The sequence below is a fragment of the Marmota marmota genome, unplaced genomic scaffold (genome assembly GCF_001458135.2).
Source record: "Marmota marmota marmota unplaced genomic scaffold, marMar, whole genome shotgun sequence".
In the NCBI taxonomy this organism is placed as follows: Eukaryota; Metazoa; Chordata; class Mammalia; order Rodentia; family Sciuridae; genus Marmota; species Marmota marmota.
The window spans coordinates 47,794,435-47,808,358 of record NW_025999900.1 but is presented as its reverse complement, the minus strand read 5'-3'; the positions used below and the strand labels follow the sequence as shown (position 1 = coordinate 47,808,358).

General features: G+C 37.5%; 1 protein-coding gene and 1 long non-coding RNA gene across 10 annotated transcripts in view; one reads left to right on the top strand and one right to left on the bottom strand.

The window, feature by feature from the left end:
- Window positions 1-13,924, top strand: part of Ston2 (stonin 2) — a 133,880-nt gene that overhangs the window by 54,509 nt on the left and 65,447 nt on the right. For 8 of the 9 annotated variants that reach the window (XM_048799126.1, XM_048799125.1, XM_048799130.1 and 5 more), the window contains one exon: window positions 3,141-3,338. The exons of the other annotated variant lie outside the window; for it this stretch is intronic. In XM_048799126.1, the coding sequence (XP_048655083.1) occupies window positions 3,141-3,338 (198 nt within the window). The remainder of the gene's footprint in view (window positions 1-3,140; window positions 3,339-13,924) is intronic. 9 annotated transcript variants of the gene reach the window in all.
- Window positions 7,229-13,308, bottom strand: LOC125615333. Its single transcript, XR_007345928.1, has 2 exons — window positions 13,089-13,308; window positions 7,229-10,162 (listed from the first exon to the last, which is right to left on the bottom strand). It is a non-coding gene; the product is annotated as an uncharacterized LOC125615333 (long non-coding RNA).

Here is a 13,924-nt window from a genome sequence, read left to right as displayed (position 1 = left end):
TTTCAATTTTTGCCCCTCTCCTATTTTCTTTCTTTTAGGAGCTCAGATTAGATATCAATGAGAGAAGGTCAGTCTTCCCTCCATGTTTTTATTCCTCTCTCATATTTTCATTATTTTTTTAAGGAATTTTTTTTTTATTATTCTTTCTTTTTCTCTCTCATATTTTCATCCTTGGTCTTTGTTGTCCATTCAGTTTTGTGATTATGGTAGCATAGTTTTTCTTCTCCGGAGATTCATTTTTTGAATTCTCCATGTTCCTTTTTCATATTCTTAATTTCTTATTTCCTGAAACTTCTTAAACATAGTTATATTTTCTGCTTAATAATTCTAGTGTCTGAATTATTTTCGAGTCTGATTCTGCTTCTATCTATGCCCTGCTTCCAATACCTGGCTTGTCCCTTTTCATGGCAACTTTATTTCTTATGTATTTAGTGATTTATTATTTATATTTACTAGGTGCACATTACTTAGGGACATTCTGCCTGAGAAGCCTGGTTTAAAGATATCTTCCTCCAGAAAGGACTAATATATGCTTTTCTTGAGAAACTAAGGCCACTATTAACTGGAAATATTTCAGCTAAAGTCTCAGACTGGAGGATTTTCAGGCCACAAAAGCAGTTCTAAATGCAAAATCTTTGTGGGACAGGTGATAATATTTTTTTCTCTCTACCCTGGACCCAAACCTAAGGCAGATAATTTTTTTTTTTTTTTGCTATCTCCAGCAGGAGAGTACAAGTTATTCCTAATTTATTCATTCAGTCTATTGGGAATTCTCATTTATGCATCACATCATCTGTTAGATTTCTATCTTGTATTGGCCCTGGGTTTTTTCTCCTTCACCTTCTTCACATGAGACTTAAAATACTCAGATCTGGGGCTGGGTTTGTGACTTAGTGGTAGAGTGCTTGCCTGGCACATGTGAAGCACTGGGTTCAATTCTCAGCACCACATTAAAAAAATAAAGTATTGTGTCCATCTATAATTAAAAAATATTTTAAAAATACTCAGACTCAAGGGTCTCTGGTTTATTCACAATCTTCAGAGTGCATGTGAAAATCAGGTTGTATGCTCTGCTTATGTTTCTGTTTCCACCTTTCACTTAGCCTTTGTTAATTCTTTGCTCTCTTGCTAGCCCTGTGATATGTTTTAAATAATATTATTGCATTTTGCCTAATATTTAAATTTTTCCCTTGGGTATAGGTCATAGGTTTTGGGGGGTTTGTTTGTTTGGTTGGTTTTGGTTTTTTGGTACTGGGGGTTTTTTGGTACTAATTGTTGTTTTGGTTTTCTGGCTAGGAGAAGTGACTGCATCTCTTGGAAAGTTTCTTAACCTCTGAATTTTTTTTCCCTCTGTATGAAATAAGACTATTTCCTTCTTCTCAGAATTGATAGATGAAGCTACCAGGAGCACTGTACCACTAAGTTACACTTCCAGTCCTTTTTTATTTTTATCTTGAGACAGAGTCTTGCTAAATTGCAGAGTTTGGCCTCAATCTTATAATCTTCCTGCCTCAGCCTCCAGAGTTTGCTGTGATTAAGACATCTACCACTACCTAGTAATATAGACTATTATGGAATGATTTATAGTGCTTCTACAAACATGACCAACAAATATTGAGTGCCTGGTATTATTCTAGAAATGGGAGTATAGAAGTAAATAAACATCCCAGTTTCCTAAGGAGCTTGAGTTCAAGTATGGAAGGCATGTTGGTCAGTAATGACTCTAAGGGAAATAAAGCAGAGAAAGGGACCTTGCATCTTTGGAGACAACAGCTCAAGAATTTGAAAAGGAGGTGACGTTTTTTAAAGAAAAGAAGATGTGAGCTATGAATCCTCCAGAGAAAAGATATGAATGTTTTATAAATGCCTAAGAAAATAATGAATGCAAATTCTTCCTTATGTTATACTATGTCAGAAATATTGCTGTTTGTTCTTCTTTTTTTTCTGGTAAATCATTACTTTTTCTTTGTGTTTCTTAATCTAATTGTTGTTTTGGTTTTCTGGCTAGGAGAAGTGACTGCATCTCTTGGAGAGTTTCTTAACCTCTGAATTTTTTTTTCCCTCTGTATGAAATAAGACTATTTCCTGCTTCTCAGAATTGAGAGATGAAGCTACCTAAAATTTGTGAAAGGTCTGACCTTTGAATGGCTACTCAGTAAATGGTAGTTTCCTTCATTTTTGTTCCTTTCTGGTTCACATTCTTTTCAGCATTCTATGGTAAATTTGTAGTGATTATTCTTAAGCAGCACCATGGAGAAAGCATGTGGTAGGTAGTTAACTGAGGACAATTAAGAGAATTAGAAAGTTTGATATAAAGAGAAAGAAAACACACAAAACAGTTTTTGAAGTGGTTTTGAAAGGCTGACTTGGTATTCTGGGATAAGGAGATAAAGCCTAGTTCTATGCATTTTTCCCTTAAAGATATTTTTTGCTGTATCACAGCAGGCCCAGTAAATCTCCATTTTAATATTTAACAGTCTGCAGAGTCTTCAGTTATTGTCAAACTCAAACCAAGCATAGGCATATCACATACATGTACAAATATGGTTTCATATCTATTCTTTTTTAAAATTAATTTTTGTTTTTTAGTTGTTGATAGATCTTTATTTTATTTATTTATACACGGTGCTGAGATTCAAACCCAGTGCCTCACACATGCCAGGCAAGTGAACTACCACTGAGCCCCAGCCCCAGCCCCTCATATCTACTCTTATGCATTAACCCAAACTTGCTCTAATTTTCCAATGTCAATTGGTGAGTTTTTTTGAGATTATTGGTGTGCCACTAAAAATAAAGGAAATGGTGAAACTATAAGACTTGTGTATATTGGGCTTAGATGAAGCTGAAATCTAAATTTAGAAATAAAATTAGATCCTAGAGTAACTCATACTCCTATGAGATTTTCTTTCATTCAAGTATCCGGAGACCTGAGTTTTAGTGCTGATTTTGATAGTGTCTCTTCATGGAGTCAAAGTCAGTTTTCCCTATCTGTATCATGAGAAATTCTTCCTGTATTTCTTACCTTGTATGGCTATTGAGATTTCAAAGGATCTAAGTGACATCAAAGCAAGACAAGCACTAATGATAAACAAAGGACAGCTATTCATATTGTATCCTCTTGGCTTTTGGTCTGTTTTCAGCCCTCCCATTGACCATGCCCTGCTGGACATGTCCTTCTTTTGACTCCTTGAGGAGATGCCCTCTGACCTCCGAGAGCAGCTGGACAACCCACTCTGAAGACACTAGCAGTCCTAGCATTGGCCCTTCGCACACAGACCTGCAACTTGTCAATGCTGAAGAGCAGACAAGTGGCAGAGCTTCTGGGGCTGACTCAACTGGTAAGCTAGAGTTCCAATCACTTTGCAAATCATTTAACATTCCCAGGTCCTCTTTAAGGGCCTCTTTAATCTCTACAACCAGCCTTGTTTGCAGAATGAGTTCAGGGGTAGTCATCTAGTCAAAAAGCTAGCATCCAGAGTGGTTTGAAATTACACTAGGAAAATGTATAAACAGATTGACTGATTGGTTGGCTGATTATTCATTTTGGGAAACCATTTGACAGCATATCTTAATGTGTTATTTTCTTTCGGCTTGGTATAAGCACCATTTCTGTGGATTTATTTTCTCCTTGGATTACTAAAGTGTGTGATATGCACAGGGCTGAATCTTTCATCCTACCACCCACGCGTCTTGCTTCTTCAGCAGCAGGGAGGTGAATTTAAGTGAAGAGAAATGTTAAGCAGAATGAAGATGAGGACTCAGCCACTGTATTTAAGGATACACATCATTTTGCAGTTAAATGCTTATTCTGTTGTCTTATAATCGGGCTCTGTGTTGGTCTGTGATGTCCCATGGGCTCATTTATTAAACTTTCCAGTAGGCATAAGATAAAATGCTGATTGTATTTGCATGTAGAATATGGACCTGCCAACAAGCATTGCATTATGGGTGAGACTTGGAATGGTATTGGAAAGATGTGTGTTCTTTGTTCTTGGTTATTTGGCCCAAAGGATTGTTTTCCTCTGAAAGTGATAAAGAGTTACTGCTAGTTTCTGTGTTGAAGAAGTTATACTTATGTCAACAAAATTTGTTTTTCCTTTTCAAAAATATTGTTTAGGAGTAGTTCTTCAGATCATTTTTTTAAATTTGCATAGCATTTGCCCTCATGCTGTGTACTCTTCGGTTCTAAAAATATTAAAAATGATCCTTCTTGTAGACTAAAGGGTTCAGACAGGATTTTTTTTGGTATTTGATAAAATTACAGAGTATCCTAGTTCATCACAGGCTGTCTTCACAAACACAGTTCTTCACAGCATTTTGTGTTCATGGATACTTCTTCAATTCTTGTAAATCTGAAACATGATTTATAAGGATTATAAGCCCACAACCTCCTTTCTACTGTGGGGACCAGCTACTGGACTGGAAGGCCCTGGTACTGACTAAGACTGTTAGGAAGATGGGCTTAAGCATACATCTTTATTCTTGTTGCTCATGTTACCCTCAGCCTCCTTTCCAAGGCTTCCTGGGGAGGAAGTATACATATTGGTTTAGAGTGTCTGATTCCAGAGTCAGACTCGGGTTTAAGTCCTGGTTCTGCAATCTACCAGCTGTGTGGCCTGGGGCAACTTCCTTACTCACCCCCCTACCCCTCACCCGCCGTCGTACTAGGCTGCATCCCTAGGTACAACCCCAGCCCAAGATCCTTACTATTTTTATGACTCAGTTTCCTCCTCTGAAAAATGGAGATAATAATAGTATGTACCTTACTGGAGTTGTTCTCAGCTCCAGTAAGACAATTTAATGCCTGACACAGAATTATAATGATGTCACTTCTTCCCTTTTCTGCTGCAGGGTTCTTATTGCTTTGGAAAAATGCAAAATGGACCCTTCACTGAGGAAAAAGTGAGAACATCTAAGTTCAGACTCCTTTTTTCATTGGCCTCTATACTTTCTCATTAGATGAAGTTTGCTTTAACTCTTGGAGGTTTAAGTGATAAAAATCAATGTCCTAGCCTCAATCTGATGACCATCTCCTTTTCCTCCTCCTTCTCATCATCATCAAACCCAGGATATGGGTTCATTTAACCACTGAGCTATAACCCAAACCTTGAACTGGACATTATTAATCTGTCTCCAAAGTTTTAAATTATTTTTAGCAACTCCCTTTTCTAAAGTCATCTTAAGTGTAACAGTTCACATCAAGAAAACCTCTTGCCTGGTCCCTGTTATTTTGGTCAGGGTCCTGGCAGGAAGCATATGGTGCCCTCAAAAGGGTTATTTGGAGAGGATTTAATGAAGAGAATGCTTACAGAGGAAGAAGAGTTGGAATCAACAAAGAGCCAACCTGGCCTCTCCCTGGCTACACAGTGTGTAAGGATAATGGCTAGGCAGATGCTTTGTGCATCATCTCTGTGTAGAAAGGCATTATGATGCCCCAGGTGAGCCTGTTTCCCTTGGCCTCTGTTCGTTGGTAGTGGGCTTCAGTGAACTGAGGTGCACCTTCTTCTCTGTCATCTGTGCAAGAGTTCTGCTGGGATTTGGCAGCTCTATAGGACATTCTGATGCCCAGCATGGTTGTGGAGGGAAAGACTCTGTGATCAGCCTACACTTTGTTCTCATTTTCTCACCAAGGGTATAATTAGAGGAGGAAGGTAAACAAATCCCCTCACTTTGGTTAGAGTGTGGTATGGAGCTGAAGAGTGGTGTGGATGTTTGCTCTGGGGTTCTGCTCCACAGGACAAACAAATGGCAGGAAAATAGGAATGGGTAAGATTCCCCAAAACACTCTCTTCTCTCTCACCCATCTCTGCAGTTCCCCTTGGCCTAGATGAGATAGGTACAACCCTGTCATCTTCATAAGTCACAGTAGCTATGTAATGCCACTGGGTTTACATGGGTTTATAAACAGTAAGAGGATCAAGGAAGTAAAAACAACCTCTGTCTTTGAAGTCCATTCGAACCAGGGAAGAAAAAAAACATATAAATATTTGCAATAGCACAAACTGCTGTTGAGTGCTAGGCTTTGGTTTGAGTTTTCTTTTACATATAAGAAAAGTGTAGATTTAAGTGTGGGATTAGATTGTGCAGATATATGCAAACTGAGGAGTGTCAAGACTGAATGAAGCACATAGCAGATGTTTTAATGATTGTTGAATGGATCCTTGAATGAACAGTAAGAGATTGCAGGTAGAAAGAGTCATCTGAATCCCAGACTTTTGTATCTCATTCAAATTTAAGAGTCTAGTATTCTCCAAAGTATATCCCATGAAGAGGCCCAAGAAAAACCAGGATGTTAGGGGGGGCCTATGTGTTAGGTCTTGCTGTGCTCCCTATGTTGGAGATAACATACTAATGTTATTAGTATTATTAGGGATTTTGAAAAAGTCCTGAAATGATTTTCATGAATTATGTATATAATTTACTTATGTATGTGTGTGTCTATATAGTTATATATTGTATATACTTGTGTGTATGTGTGTGTGTATTTAGTTTACTACTTGGTCAGATCTCCAAGTACAGAAACTCAAACACATAAATTGGTAAATTATACTTGGAATTATATGCCTTTGCTAAAGTGTTGGAAAACCAGAAAACTCAGGGGAAAAAAAATTTAAAGAGCATACCTGGGCTACTTAGCTTTATAAAGTTAGCTCCCACTTTGACCCATGCTCTGCTGAACCTCTTGGCCTCTTAATTTTTTTTTTTTAATTGTAGATCCCACAAACCTAAGACTACATTTTGCCAAACTTACTTTGTATGTAAAACCTCATGGACTTTAAAACAAATTTAGACCAGATGTTCTTGTTTCATTTTCATATAGCTGATTGTGGAATTCTGCCAGAGCAGTAGGTTATCCCTAGAGATTTCAGACTCATGTTTTCCTCAGATATAAGCATTTATATCAGGTAGGGAGGTGTGGACTAAAACCCCTAAGTTTTGTGATAATGACTTGTTAGCTGCTCAGGAAATTTCTCTTTTCATTATTTGTTCACCCACCCTGAGGCAGGGCTGCCTGTATCTTTACAGCATGATCCTCTGTTGCCTGCTTTGTTCTAATCCTGGCAGAGCTTGAACTAGAATCAGCGGCCCAGATTCACAGGTAAATAGTGCTTATCATATTCATGATGGAATTACAGGGAACTTCTGTTGGCACATCTGCATTTTCTGATTTTTTTTTAAACTCTGAACATACTTTTCTTGGAAGAAAAGACAAATCAATAGTTTTTTAAAAAATTCTTCCCTCTAGCTGCAAATTTCTGAAATACTCATATTCTTTTTGAACAATATGGGAGAGCAGCATAATACATTTTTTAAAACAAAGTAGATCTTTCATGAACAAATACAAATTTTGGCCTCATTTCTTTTCCTGTATATTCTTGTGTCCATTAGTTGTGCATTTTGGATTTTAATCAGGATTAAAAAACAAAAACATTCTAATGGTTGCTTTCTTTGAAAGTTTCTCCATAGAGGTTTGGAAGTTCCTCAGAATACAAATGTTTACTGAGTTCCTACCATATAACAGTCACTGAAAATGAGAAGAAAAGTAAGTTATGTGGTATTTTCCTATGAAGAACTGATTGCCAATAAACAGATTATTTGCCATTAAAAGGATTTCTATATATAATTTTTAAAATCATGTCTAATAATACTATATCTCTATGTGCCAGGAACGTACTAAACACTTTATACATATATTATCTCAACCTTCACAATCTTGAAAAATTACTTTTCATTTTATGGATGCAGAAACAACAGCAAAGTCATAGCTAGAAAAAGGTAGAGTTGGGATTCAGTCAAAGTCTTCCTCAGCTCACCCTGCCCTGTGCCTGGTGTGCTGTGGACAGCTGGTATCTTCAGATACAGGGAGTTGTGGGAAGGAATCATTGCAGAGCCTTTCACAGGCCTGGTGCTGCTTCCTCGGCACTTCCCAGGAGCTACATGCAAACTTCCCTTTGTCCTTCCCTGAACCATGAAGGAACCATGTCCATTTTATATCCCCAGCACACTGCCTAGCAGAGTGAAATGACACAGTAGATCTTTGTGGGATAAATCAATTGTTCTGATATAGGGCTAGAGAGCCTTCATTCCCAAACCTGTCCTCCAAGTACGTAAACTTAAGTGTGTTTGCTCATTGAAAAGTAATTTTATGACTGGAAGAATGAAAAGAGAACAAGTAGGGATTAGTATGTTTTCAAGTATTAGACTTTTATCCAGGAATTCCCATTCATTTTGTTTTTCCTGATCTCAGTTGGACTTTAAGTTTTGTTTTGTTTTGCCTTAAAGATCAGTGTATGTGGATATGTATGGTGTGCAGTTGAAGGACTGCTGCCTAAGTTTGGATAACTCACACTCTTCCTCTCCTATACATTCTTTGACCAGAGTAGCTACATTTTACTTCCCTGTTTATTTACCTCAGAGAATGCAAAGAAAATGAGTTAGGGAAAGTTTACCATGATATTAAAATTGTTTCTTCTTATTGGGACCACATGTGTGGAGGAAAATCAAGAAAGAGCTTCAGAGTTTCAGATGCTGTCTTCCAAATGCATGGTCTAAGATACATATTTTGGATTCCCTTAATAAAATCCTTTGGTCCCTAACCAGGGGTTTTGTAAGTCACTTTTAGAATTGCTCATGCACTAATCTCGAAGAGGAGGTGACAACTGTAATACCTGTTTGATTACTACTGTGGTGTTCTTCTTGTTGTTGCAATCCTCCTTTATGGATGAAGACAACCGTTTTTCAAAGTCACACTAGTTAAGAAACAAAATAAAGATGGACACCCAGGCTCGTCGATATTGTGCAGCTCTGCCCCTCCTGCATCTGGGCTCCCTGGAAGGACCTCTTCTCTGACCCAATTCTACAGGGCCACCTTTCAGATGCTGTGTCTTTCAGTTACAAGCAGGTGATCAAAACTAGGTATTTGGAACCACCTAGAATCCAGAGGGGCCATGAACTTGAATGATTGAGATGGTCATTGTTTCTAACGCTAAGAAAGTTAGTATATTGAGCAATTCCTTCAGTTATGGATATGGGCAATACACCATAGTAGAATTATCAGTGCCCTCCACTTAGTCACCAACAAAGATCACAGATATATCCATAATATATTTTAGTAGTGACAAATATCTCAAACTATCACTTGTCTTTTATCATTGCTACTTTAAAATTATAGTAGTTATTGGCAATATTAATGGTTGTATAAGGGTAGTATTAGCACACTAGTACTAATGTGTTAATAAAGAAGTGCAGGTATTATTATATAAAAAATTCATGAAATTGTTTTTTAATGTTGGGAAAGTATTTTAGTATAAACGGTTTCTTTTTAAGTCCTATGTCCTCATTTGTGCACTTAATACACTGTCTTGAGAAGGAGGCTGTGGGGCTTATTAGACTGACAAAGAGTCTGTAGCACAAAAATAGTTAAGAACTCCTGCTTTGATGACCCTCTGATACTCTCACAGTGAAGCACAGACTGTGATTTTACACTAATCGATTCACTCGTGATACAGATGAGGATCTACTTGGACCAACCACTGGTCTAGGACTGTGTAATGATGAACAAGATAGACATGACACTGGCCTTCAAACATCTTGCAGTCTCATGGGGGCTCTGAATGTATCTGAGGGTAGGTAAAGACAACTGGAGAATACTGACAGGTTCTTTGATAGGACAAGTTGAGTGAGTTGTATGATGTGCAGTTGGAGGATTGCTGCCCTAGTTTGGATAACTTACACTCTCCCCCTTGTATACATTCTTTGACCACAGAGTAGCTACATTAGGGTGGAATGTAGCTTTGCAGTGCATCTGGAAATGCAGACAAGTGCTCTACGCAAGGTTATAAATGTCAACAACAAACTAGCCCTTCTTAGTGGCAGCACTAGAATTTTGGTTGTTTTCTATGAATTTGTTGTTTGACTTTTCCTTAGTCGTACTTGGAATGCTATGTGTAGTATTTTTCCATGACTGCCATAGCAAAGTACTACGGCTTGGTGGCTTAAACAACAGAAAGGCATCTTCTCACAATTCTGTGCCTGGAAATCCAAGATCAGAGTGTTGGAAAGTTTGGTTTCTTCCAAGGCCTGGCTTCTTGGCTTGCAGCTGGCCAGTCTTCCTGTGGTCTTCATATGGTCTTCCCTGTATGTCTGTGGCCTTATGTCCTCTCTGTAAAAAGGCAGTTATACTGGATTATGGGGGCACCATACTGACTTGATTTTAACACCTTTAAGTACTTTATCACCAGACATAGTCACATTTTGAGGTCTATTTACTTGGAGGGGTTAGTTAGGTTTCAACAGTTGAATTTGGGGGAATATAGTTCAATCCATAACACTATGTAAACAAAACTTAGAAGTCTCCTTCCATCCCTGCCAAAGATGGCCAGATTGGCACTGTAAGCCCATTCTGTATAGTATTTCTGCAGCATCAGAAGCAATACCCCTTGCCATAGAAATGGAATTTTGGATCTGATACTCCATTTATAGCCACTTCCCACAAATGCAGTAAGGAGAAAAGAGTTGTTGTTGACCAATGAATTCTTCAACCAGCCTTTTCACCCACTTATCTACAAAATGATTTGATGTTTCACCAAGGAGCTAGTTTATCCTGCTGGACTCTTTGGCTTACATGCCAATTCAAAACTAAATATGTTATTTCACAAAAGAAAAAATTCTAAGAAGCCATATAAAATGATTAATCCCAATAATTAGGCAAGCAGATTAAACAGTAATGTCTATTGTCTTGGTAAAGTTGAATGATTGAAAATATTTAGTGTTGGTCCTGGAGAGATGTGAATTCACATGCAAGGATAATGGAAACACATTTCTAGAGGGCATTCTAGAAATCTGTGTAAGTTTAAATGTCATATTGTAACTATTAGTTTATCCCAAGGAAATAATTAGACACGTGCTTATGTGTGCAGTGTAGCACTGTTGATTTTAACAAAAGCAAAGAAAGCCCAGCTGTCAAACCAAATAGCAAAAAAATTATAATGCATTCTTATCATGGAATGCTATGTAGTCATGGAAGATATCCCAATTATATTGTTCATTGACAAGGAGGATTGTTGAATAGAATGTGTAATCGTTTTGCTATATTGGCTTTTGTATAGTTTTGCTGTTTTAGCATGTGTATGTGTGGGTGTCTCTAAAATATATAGAAAAAAGTTTGATAGGCTCAAAATTGCTAATAATGGTTATCTTGAGGATGTAATATAGAACTGTTATTCCTTAGTGCATTTATTTCTAAAGGATATGAATTATTTATAACCATAGATTAAAAATCAGAAAAAATAATAATCAGAAATTATTTAGAAATGAAATTAAATATGTTACTGAAGGTTATTTTACAATATCTTTTGTGATAAATGTGTTGGTGTATTTGGAGGCTGATCTATTTAATGGGAGGGTGGAGGCTGGCCTTTTTGCTCTTGGAATATTTCTCTTTTCTGTGTAAAAGAGCCATGTGCTTATGTTTAACTTTTCATTGGGACAATGCTAGTTCTTATTCTTTTCAGAAGCTGATATAACATAATGTAAAGCCATCATCTTCACAGTTTGACAAACCAGGGTTTAAAACCAGTTCTAAGCTGGGCACAATGATGTATGCCTATAATTCTAGCAACTCTGGAGGCTGAGGTAGGAGGATCACAAGTTCATGGCCAGCCAAGGCAACTTGGCTCAGTAACTTAGCGAGACCCTGGTCTCAGAAGTGCTAAAAATGTGGCTCAGTGATAAAGCACCTCTGGCTTCTTCTACCTCTTGTACCAAGTCATTTAACTTCAGTGACCTTTAGTTTCCTCAACTGTAGAATGAAAATAATAATAATAATAATAATAATATAATATAATAATAATAATAAGTATATAGATGTTTTTTAAGAATTTAGTAAGATCAGACTCATGAAATTCCTGGAACATAACAAGTAGTAGCTTTTATGAGGATAGCATTATAATGTGCTTTTCAGAATTCTTCATATTTTGAAGCCAGGACTTAGTGGAAAGAAATTTTTTGAAAGTTGCAGGAAAACAGCTAAATCTATCTAGAAAGTTTTCTTTTATGCCCTTGCCTAGTTTTTTTTATAAACCATCTTTACCAAAGGGTGGTTTCTTTTATTCTTTCAGTTCTCATGACTCAGGGTGGGTTCACCCAACATGCTTTGTGAAATAGCTGGTATCTCTGGCATTTTGCAGCAGAACTGGATCCAGAAGCTTTTCTGAGAAGAGTTGGAAGGAAGGGGAGGGCAGAGGAAGGAGGGCTAGGTGGAGAAGGGAGCACCCTAGGTCTGCTTGCTTGTGTGGTCTTTCCTCCCCTCCTCAGGACTGATTTGTTTGCACAAATTTTGCCTCCAGCAACACATCAGTTTGAGCTGGAATGATCCCTAGAGACTTACCACCTTTTCTTTTGCCTCATTATTTTCCTCTTCCCACAGGATGTTGGAATTGAGGGGCATTTTCCACCTTGGAGAATTTCATTCCAGTTCCCTCACCTTTCATTGAGTGTTTGCCATGTGCAAGGCACTATGGCATTTTAATGCATTTCTAAAGCAATCAATTGCAATTTTTATTTTCAGCTCTTGGACTCTGTCCTTCTTAAAACCTCAGTCCTGGTTATTAAGCAATGAGGATTATATACTGGTAAAAATATTCTCAATCCCTCCCTGTGACATAGACCCCCCCCTCTTAAAATAGAATGATATTCTTGCTCCATTGACATCAGGCTTTGCCATGTGACTTGCTTTGCAGTCACTGAAATGAAAGTGGAAGTGTCCCTCCCAGCACAAATATCCATGTGCTCCCTCTTTTATGTCAGAGCCATCCATTACTGCCCCACATATCTGCCACCCTCAGACCCCGGCTGGGACTCTTCTCTGGTGTCTTTCTGTTTTCACATGTCCTCATGCCCAATTTCTAGTACCCAGACCAGGAACCACTTTTCCTTGCACTGTGATGTTTCTGGGTGAACTCCAAGGATTCTAAAGAATTCAGAATTCTATTCAGCCTCTGGGTTGTCAAGAATACATGTTGACCAAAGAGGATAGGACATTCTTCATTTAACAGTTTTTAGCTTAGTGTATAGCTTTACATACTTACACACATGTTCTGTGAACCTGCATCTGGACTCTTTTCAAAAGCTTCCTCAATTTGAGTGGTGGGTAGGAAGCAGGAATGCAGAAGTCAGGGCCTGACCACTCCTCATTGCCAGAAAGACTGGAAAATGTGGTATAGCTCTGTACCCTGAAAGAAAATGCAAATATTCATGAGAAATCTGTGTTACAGAAGTTATTCAAACTTGTAGTGCTTAATTCCCTGATTAGAGTCTCTTATTTAAGATCTATAGAAGTACTGTGTTTTTACACAGGTTTGAAACAATTTGATGAGTTTTGACACATGAGCTCATCTTTATATTCAAGATAATGAGCATAAACACACACACACACACACACACACACACACTCACTCTCACACGAGTTGCTTTGTCTATTTGTGATCCTTTCCTCTTGTCGGTAATCCCTCCCCAAGTACCCACTATCTGCTTTCTGTCACTACAAATTAGTTTACATTTTCAAGAATTTTATATAAATGGAATCATAAAGTAGGTTCTCTAATTTAATCTTTTTTTTACTCAACACAATTATTGAGCATCTCATTGATGTTATTTTATCAATAATCCATTCCTTTCTATTGATGAGTAGAATTCCATCATATTGTTATGGCACAGTGTTTTATCTTATTTAAAGACAAAAACAAAAATGAAAGTAACTTTTCAATGTTTAAGTAATAGGTAAATCATTTCTTCTTGATACTTTGCTGTATAATCTGAAAAAGCTAAAAATAAAAATGTTCAAACTGTATTGGACAGGCCAGAAAGAACAGCCCAGAATATCTCCCACTTAACCCTATCGCAAAAAAAAAAAAAAAAAAAAATA